Below are 9782 nucleotides of genomic sequence, written 5' to 3'. Positions count from 1 at the left end.
GGGGGGGGGGGGGCTCTGAGAGTGTAGCGGCTAGAATAAGAATAGCCTGGGCAAAGTTCAGAGAGCTTCTACCTCTACTGGCAACTAAGGGCCTCTTACTCAGGATGAAAGATAGACTGTATGATGCTAACAATGAATATATATAGCCAACCGAAGCTTTGTGATTGAATTTGGTAGGCGGAAGTTACTGCCGTGTGTGTATATGTCTGTGTATGTGCTTGTGCCTCTCTCCCAAAGAGAGAGAGAGGGATATATATATATATATATATACATATATAAACGGTAATATGAATGTTTTGTTATGGTGTATATGGTGGAATATACACACTGGTTTATTAAATAAGAATTAATTAATTACCTGTTCGACTTTTTATGTCATCCATCTTAGATTTGGATCTTTTAACACAAAATGATAAATTTCTTCGTAATGTTGGACTACCTGTCTGCTGTGGATAAGTGAGAATTACCGATGAGGAGGAGAGACCCTCGTAGCAAGCTGCAAGAAAAAAAATGGATAAATTAAATGAAATTATAAAATCAATTCAGTTTTATTTTTATACATAGATACAGTGAAAAATTGTTGTTTAGCTCAGGTCACTAATAGATTACAGAATCATACAATGATACAATATTGAATATAATAATATCAATATATTAATTTTACACGTACGAGTTGACAAATATCTTCACATATGCAAATAGATCAATTAATGCATCCTAAGCTGTGAAGATTAAAATAAAGCCATGTGCACTAATATTTAACCCACTTGTTTATACCCAAATATGGAAAGATGTTCACTGCAGTGATTGTCTTGGAGAAGATATTCTCCAAATATGTATAAAAACATGCATAAAATTACAGGTGTAAAATCACATTGAATCAGGCTCTAGATGATATGATTGGATCGTAAGACATATTACAATAATAAAGAACTATGTTTAGCAGTTAAAAAGAAAAGGAAAGAAAAACTGCTGTGATGGAGGAAAACTATATCTGAGCAAGGGTAAGAAAGCCTAAATGCTAGTATAGGGTATGGTAGGCAACAGAAAGTTGCTGTTGAATTGGGAATGACAAAATATCTGAGATGATGCTGAAGTAAAGTCATTTGATGTATGTGAATAACAAGAGATAGCTAAACAAGTGATCACTGGATGGACAACTGGAAATGTCCCACGCATGGGTTTTTCTTAACCCTCCCCAAACCCACTTCCAATGTGCAGTTTTAGCTGTTATAAAATGCTTCGTGTCTTGGGAGTTAATAAAAGAGGTACTAGAAATAATAGTAGGATTTATTCAGGGGATTTTGCCCATTCTTTTCAACATAGGTGTACCTAAGAAACAAAGTTTAATAATAATAATAATAATTGAGGAAGGAAAATAAGATCATAAACACTGCCATACCTGGAGATGTATGAGTAGATGGCAAAAGAACTAGAAAAGATTGAAAAGTACAAGCCACTAAAAGATGGGATTGTGAATGTGGGCAATGAAGAAACTATCTGTCACCCCAATAATTGTTGGGGCACTGGGGATATTAACAACAAGATTTGAGAAATTTGTTGGAGAAATCCGGATTGATATGAAGATGGAACATGCTCAGAAAACTGCTCTATTGGGGACAGCAAAGATTTTGAGATTGGTACTTGAATGTAATGCATCATGGAAAGAGACCCTGTAAGTTCCTTCACAGTAGGTTGTCTTACAGAATTAGCCAGAGCAAGTGAAATCAAGAGCTCTGAGAAGTGAAATAGAAATAATAATAATAATAATAATAATAATAATAATAATAATAACAACAATAATAATAAAAGACCTGGAAACAGAGGTAACTCGAATGTGGAATCTAAAAACAGAAACAATTCCTATCATAGTAGGTGCCTTAGGTATAATAAAAAAATATTCAGACAAATACATAACAAAAACACCAGGACTTACAAATATATATAACATACAGAAAATTGCACTACTGGGCACTGCACGCATCCTACGCAAAATACTTTCAATACAGTAACCATAAGAGCACATACCCAAGCACATACCCAAGGCACATACCCAAGGCACACAGAGCTGAGCTCGGTAGTGAAGTGAAAGCACATTATAAAAATAAAACTACTGAACAATAATAATAATAATGTTCTCTAATTTACACACAAGGCCAGCAATTTTGAGGGAAGGGGATAAGCTGATTACATCAACCCCAGTATTTGACTGTTACCTAATTCAATTGAGCTCAGAAAGATGAAAGGCAAAGCTGACCTCAGCAGAAATTGAACTCAGAATGTAGAAAGTTAGAACAAATACTGTATGATATTTTTCTCCAATGCTCACATGATTCTAGCAATCCACCACCCTCTTCGATAATAACAATAACAACCATACTTCCTACCTGTTGTGAAAGGATTCTGACCACCCCAAAAGTAGCTAAAGGTGGACTGACTCATTGTTATAAATTAAAGAACTGTGAGTGATTGGAAGTTCGGGTTGGTAAGCAGTTCACTGTAAGTCATTGATAATACTTTCTCTATCAGGTTTAGTCAGAAAACTAGACCTGATGTTATTTTTGAATTTAGCAGGCAAAATCACTTAAGAATGTGTTGAAATATTCAAAGCACCAGACAAAAAAATATTTTTTGTTGCCCAGTGTTATATAATGAAGGAAAGGTACACATAAGTGGGCTGGTTACACCCTTGGCACAGGCCATGGGTTATGGTCTCACTTGTCTTGCCGGGTCTTCTCAAGCACAGCATATTTCCAAAGGTCTCAGTCACTAGTTATTCCCTCGGTGAGGCCTAATGTTCGAAGGTCGTGCTTCACCACCTTATCCCAGGTCTTCATGGGTCTACCTCTTCCACAGGTTCCCTCAACCGCTAGGGTGTGGCACTTTTTCACACAGCTATCCTCATACCAGCACAGTCGTCTCTCTTGCACACCACATCTGATGCTTCTTAGGTCCAACTTTTCTCTCAAGGTACTTACACTCTGTCGAGTATGCATACTGACATTACACATCCAGCGGAGCACACTGGCTTCATTCCTTGCAAGCTTACACATGTCCTGAACAAAAGCCAAAGTCCCTTGCCTCCTTGTCTGGTGGGCAATGCAGAAGGCAGGGATAGATGAGTGGATGGGGAGTTGCACAAGCCATGTACAGGGATGCTGTCAGTAAGGTGAAAGTTGGAAATAAATATAGCATGGAATTTAGTGTACAGGCAGAAGTTCACCTCAGCCCCCTCTTGTTTATCATAGTGCTCCACACCATAACAGAGGAATTTAAGACTGGTTGTCCTTGGGAGCTCTTCTATGCTGATGACCTTATTCTTATTGCTGAATCACTAGCAGAACTAGAGAAAAAATTTCAGGTATAGAAGCAAGGTCTGGAATCAAAGAGCTTTAGAGTTAATCTAGCAAAGATTAAAGTCCTAATAAGTAGGAAAACAGACAAAGCAGTGATCCCTAAAATGAGATGGCCCTGCTCAATATGTTGGTAGAAACTCCATATGGTGTACCCAGAGCAAGCTATAGACACATGAGCTACAGTGGTTTCGCAGGAAGGTTAACAGAGAAAGTAGTCTTTGTGATGTGCAGATACAATAAACACTAGGAATGTACAGAAAATAGACTCCTCAAATGACTAGGATGATCTTTAGAAGTAGTAGATAGTTTCCATTACATAAGTCACCAAGTTAGCAGAGAAGGAAGAAGCTCTGAAAGTATAGCTGCTAGAATATGAATGAACTACAGCAAGTTCAGAGAGCTGCTACCTTTGTTGCTAACACAGGGGCTCTCACTCAGAGTGAAAGGCAAACTGTATGACGCCTGTGTATGTACAACTATGCTATACAGCACTGAAACATGGGCTGTGGCTATAGAAGACAAGTGAAGGCTTGAAGGAAAAGAAGCCAGCATGCTCCATTGGATGGGTAATGTAAGTGTGGTTATATGACAGAGTGTGAAAAATTATTTGAGAGAAAAATTGGGTATACGAGTTATCAGATGTAGTGTGCAAGAGAGAAGATTGCACTGTTGTGGTCATGTGATACATATGGATGAGGACAGCTGCATAGAGAAGTGCCAATCTCTAATTGTGAAGGGAACCTGTGGAAGTGGTAAACCCAGGAAGATATGGGACAAAGTGAGGAGAAAGGATCTTCAAATATTGAGCCTCACAGAAGAGATGACAAGGGACCATGACATCTGGCAATTTGTTGTGCTTGACAAGACAAGGCAAGCTAAGTCATGGCCATCCATACATACAGGCATATCCTTTACATTGATAACAGCCCTTCTCCTCACACGCACATGCACATAATTCTGTCCTCTGGTAAAACTCACCCACGGCCATCTCCCCAAAACCCCCACAACCTGCGGCAGGTCCCTCCAGTTCCTCTCAACATCCTTTGCTATCTCTAAATATCTTTCTTCACGTTCTGATACACCTCCTCCATCTCCTCTGTGCTACCTTTACTCCCCACCCACACTGTTCCCTGTGGGCAGACCCTCTCTCTCTCACTCTGACTGTCTTTATCTTTCTCTCCCCCACCTCCCTCTGCTTCCTTGTCCTACTGGGGTAGCCAAGTATCTCCTCTGTAGTAAGATAGCTATCCCTGACCCTTTATTATACTCCAACCTCCCACCTGGCACACAGCCACTTCTCTCAGTTCCTCTTTCCCTCTCAGCTGAAATGTCTTTGACTTGCTAACCACTTGGTGACCTCATGGGTACTATTGTCACATAGCACCTGTGCTAGTGCCTAATAAAAAGCACCTATGCCGATGCCATGTAGAAAGTACCTGTGCTGGTGTCACATAGAAAGCACTTGTGCCAGCGCCATGTAAAAAGAGAGCACCCATCCTGGCACCATGTAAGAAGCAACCATGTCAGTACCACGTAGAGGGCACCCATTCTGGCACCACGTAAAAACACCAGTATACTCTGTAAAGTGGTTGGTGTTAAGAAGGGCATCCAGCCATTGAAACCATGCCAAAACAGACAACTAGTGCCTGGTGCAGCCCTCTAGCTAATCAACTCCTGTCACACCATCCAACCCAAGCCAGCATCGAAAACAAACGTTTAACGATGATCATGATAATGAAGATCCTTCCTGTAATTCAGGTTTCAACTGACAGGTAATCCTTCACTACTTGACAACCAGTGTTCATGTGTTTACATCCCCATAACTTAGTTCAGTAAAAGAGAATGGTAGAAGAAGTACTAGAACTTATAAACAAGTCCTTGGGTGAACCCATTCAACTAAAATCCTTCAAGGTCGTGCTCAGCATGGCTGCAGTCAAATGACTAAAACAAGTAAAAGAATAAAAGAATATATATTATCATTATAATCATTTAATGTCTGTTGTCCATGCTGGCATGGGTTGGACAGTTTGGCCAGAACTGGCTTGCCAGGGAGCTGCACCAGACTCCAGTCTGATTTGGAATGGTTTCTACAGCTGGATACCCTTCCTGACACCAACCACTTTACAGAGTGTGCTTTTATGCGGCAATGCATGGGTGCTTTTACATGGCACCACACAGGCGCTTTTATGAGGCACCATATAGGTACTTTTACATGACAGTGCTAAAAGTGCTTTACACCACCAGAAGGACCAGTCTTAACATTTCTCCTGCAGAGTAGGGGTCTTTTTGAGTATAGTAAGGCACCAGACATCTCGGACCATTGTCATTCTAAGGTCGTTCATAGATTCCATCTTAGGGTTATTGTTATTATTATTGGACACTCCTGTCAAAGATAACATATGAGTGTTCAGCTTTTTGCTGAATAACAGGCATGATAGGGAGGCACAGTATTTTCACTGTGTAATTTGCAAGGACCTGGACCTGCCCCAATATAAAAACTGGTGGTAGCACAAACCACCCCTAATGTTTGAAAATGATCACATCTCACTCCTTTGGAACTTTGCTGTTCAAACTGACAGAAAGATAGATGCAAATAGGCCAGCCATTATACTGAAGGATTTCAGACAAAAATCATGCCTCCTCATCGATATGACTATCCCAATCAACATAAATGTATCATGTCAAGACCTACCAAAAACTGAGCAAGTATAAAGATCTTGAAACAGAAATTGGTAAAATGTGGAACCTAAAGACTAGAACAATGCCTGTTGTCTGGGGATGAAAGCAAAAGGGGCTGATTGCTCCCTATCTCAGATACCAGGAAATCCCAAAATGGAAGAAATTCAAAAAAAGTGCACATGGGAAGTGCACGTGGGAACTGTCTAAATAATTCCAAAAATACTTTAATCTGAACATTATCAAAAGTACTTTTAAATGTACATAATAGCAAACAACTTTCACTGTCAGCCTAAAATCACACTATCTTATAAAATTACTTTTAAGACTAACTTTTAATTTTCTTGTCTCGACAGACTTGAACTTCAAACTTGTTGTCTCTTGAGGTCTGTGTGAGACTAGGAGTCAACTTATACAAATACAAAGCAAAAGCCAAACATAATATAATAATAATAATAATAATAACATGTCTGTGTTGTATTACATGAAGATATTTCGCTACTGCCCTTGTCACTTCCCTTCCCTAAGCTTTCAGTCATACTGTAACATCTCTTATCCTTCACTCACCCTAGGACACTGAGTGTGTCTCAGAAAGTGATTGTAACAAACATGCAGATTAAAAGTAAATAATAATAATAAAGCCCTGATACAATACCAGGCAGTAGCTTTTATGGCTTCTAATCTTAACTAATTGGAAGTGTTAACATGTATATGTGTTTTGTCTTTGTGTAAAAGATGGGATACTGCAAATATTCTGCCTAATAACACAGATTTGCTTGTCAGCTGCTTAAACTTAACCAGTTGAGCATGTCCCTTAGTGGCTGATGATGTGTGCATCTCTGATCATGAGCAGTAGTTGGGGAGCATCATAGCCATGTGTTAAGTGGGATTCTTTGGGGTTTAAATAATTCACTTCTGGAAACATGGGTGTTTTGTTCAACATCCTTCAACAACCCTTATTCAAGGACTATTTGAGCAGGATGGGCTACTCGACTTGAAGAAAATTCTAACTAGGCCTCACCTGCAACTTCTTGCACTGTATATCTTGATATGAGATCACCATGTCACACACATATGGTTGTGATGCATGTGTTTGGTGTACCTTAATCAGATGGGTAGTCATGATGGATATATTGGGCTTCATATATTTTGCCCTGTTGTCACTTTCATAGCATGCACTGCTCTCTCACTCAATAATAATAGTAACAGTAATATCAGAGTCTTCTCACTCGGAATTATCAAGTTAATGTCACACACAATGAGTAGACACAAAGTGTAGACTCTGCAATGATGAAGTGGAGATTATTGACCACATTGTTGCAGTTATTCAGTTCTTGCCCCTACAGAATATAAAACCAGCCATGATTGAGTTGGCCAATACTTGCACTGGAGCATATGCTATCACTATATCTCACATCCTAAGAACTAATACAAACACTTTCCAGAGCCAGTCACTGAGGGAGTGAATGTTTCCATCCTATGGGATTATGGCATACATAGACAGGCAAATAAATGAAAACATACCAGACATCGTCATCAAAGACCTTAGACAAAAAACATACCTGTTAATTGATATGACAGTACCTACTGATAGGAACATCTCAGCAAAGGAATTTGAAAAACTGTTGAAATACAAGGACCTTGAGATTGAGATATCTAGGACATGGCAATTAAAAACCAAAACCATCCTTGTTGTTGTAGGTGTTCTGGGAATGATCAAGAAAGGTAGTGATAAATTTTTTGACCAGATCCCAGCGAAACCAACAATCTATGAGACTCAAAAAATTGTGTTGACATCAACCGCCGACATTCTCAGGACGTTTCTCTCCATCTAATATATATAAGCCTTAGGTCTCTGGTTGAGACTTAGTCAGATGAAATAAGATGCAAATCAATCAGAAAAAAAATAGTAATAATGAGATCTAACTTTGGTCCAAAGCCACAAAATCAGACAAATACAATCAAATCCAGTACTGTATCATGTATTGAGCCCCATGCTTTGCTAATGAATTGAGCCCAGTATTTTGTTGAACCCTGGAAGAATGAAAATAAAGCCAAAGTTAGGGGGAATCAAAAATGTTAACTATGGCTAATTATCAAAGACATAAGGGCTCACGAAATGAAACAGTCTAACTAGAAATCAAACCTATCATGCACTCAGTTTTGGGTTTTGTTTTTAATTTGGTCAAGAGAAAAGGATTATACTTATGGTTTACACAGGCCCACCAAGACTAGTGAAAATGATGTTGCTACCATTTTGCTAGGACTATTGAAAGTCAATGTGCTGCAGGAAAAACAAGCACAGTGATGAAATTCCAGAGAGCTGACATTCCAGGAAGGAAAAACTGAGCATAGTAGTGTGTGTGCCTGGAGATGGAGTGAATACAGGATGGGAGACAAGAACAGGAGAGTTGAGTAAATCAGGAGTGTCTGAATGTAGTTGGCATGAGAACAGCTGGCTCTGAGAAACAGAGGCCACAATGGTAGTGATGGATGAGGCACAATGAGGTGCACAACACATCTGTGGAGCAGATGGAATGTGTTTGCAAGCAACTGATGCTAGTCAATTGAGCAGCCTTTATCTGGATATGGTGTAATATAGTGTGTGTGTGTGTGTGTGTATGTGCGCAGGCATGCTTTGACAATATATACTGGAGAAAGATATAAACATCAACCAGAAAATTGGCAAAAATACCTTGTGGTATTGATTTTTCCCAATTTACAAAGACACTCTTTTGTCATTCATGCTTCAAAAATGTAGTGACTGGCCAACAAAATGCATGACATTCAATATAAAAGAATAAAAATAGTAATCATAATTTCAAGTCTTAGCTAATAAGGGATTCTATGCATAGATGTTCTCCCAGTTAGAAACAGTAGCAATTCTCCTCAAATCACATACTCAAGTTTCTTCAAAAAGGAGGACAATGCAGTACAAGAGACACATATACAAAAAGGAGAAAAAATGCACTAGAATCCCTTTCATCCTATATCAATCTGTTGAACTAGAACTGACAGGGGTATAAACAACAATTCAAGATCTAACTTACCCCCAATCCACAGCCAATCATTGACTGTCTTTAGTATGTCCAGTGAGGTCTGATAGTGTAGAATAGCCTCGCCTGGTAAACCAGCTTGTAAGCAAAGGTCAGCAAGATGTTTACGTAGACGACCCGTGCATTTCTTTTTATAAGCTCTGAAAAGTGGATAAACAATATTAATCATTATCATCATAAAAAAAAAAACCAACGACAACATTCAATGTCCTTCCATGTTAGCTTGGTTAAAACACAGTGCCAAGTTCTACTCTCTGCCTTGGCTTGGTTTCTTCGGCTGGTTGCTCTTCCTAACACCAACTCCTAGAAAGAGCATCCAGCTGCAGAATCAACACAATATATATCTCTGTCACACTCTAACCTTTCATCTTCTGACACAAGTTCCCCTCCACAAATGCCCCTGTCCTCTCATAATTTCTTGTCTTGTGAGTTACTTGGTGACCCTGTAAGTGCTGGTGCCATGTAAAAAGCACTGAGTTCACTCTGCAGAGTGGTTGGTGTTAGGAAATGCATTCAGCCATAAAAACCTTGCCAAAACAATTACAATTGCCTAGGGTAGTTTTTTACCTGGCCAGTTCCTGTCAACTGTCCGACCCATGCATGCATGGAAGATGAACGCTAAACAATGATGCTGATTGTTTATATCTATATATATATATATATATACATATATATATATATATATATATATATA

At 39.1% G+C, this 9782-nt stretch overlaps 1 protein-coding gene across 1 annotated transcript in view; it reads right to left on the bottom strand.

The window, feature by feature from the left end:
• Positions 1-9782, bottom strand: part of LOC106882859 (trafficking protein particle complex subunit 9) — a 96233-nt gene that overhangs the window by 80214 nt on the left and 6237 nt on the right. Inside the window, exons 3-4 of the mRNA XM_014933664.2 lie at positions 9083-9228; positions 359-496 (exon numbers count right to left, since the gene is read on the bottom strand). Coding sequence (XP_014789150.1) covers positions 359-496; positions 9083-9228 — 284 coding nt within the window. The remainder of the gene's footprint in view (positions 1-358; positions 497-9082; positions 9229-9782) is intronic.

Source organism: Octopus bimaculoides, chromosome 24 (assembly GCF_001194135.2).
Source record: "Octopus bimaculoides isolate UCB-OBI-ISO-001 chromosome 24, ASM119413v2, whole genome shotgun sequence".
Lineage (NCBI taxonomy): Eukaryota > Metazoa > Mollusca > Cephalopoda > Octopoda > Octopodidae > Octopus > Octopus bimaculoides.
The sequence above is the reverse complement of the archived record's forward strand: the minus strand, read 5'-3'. Positions and strand labels throughout refer to the sequence as shown.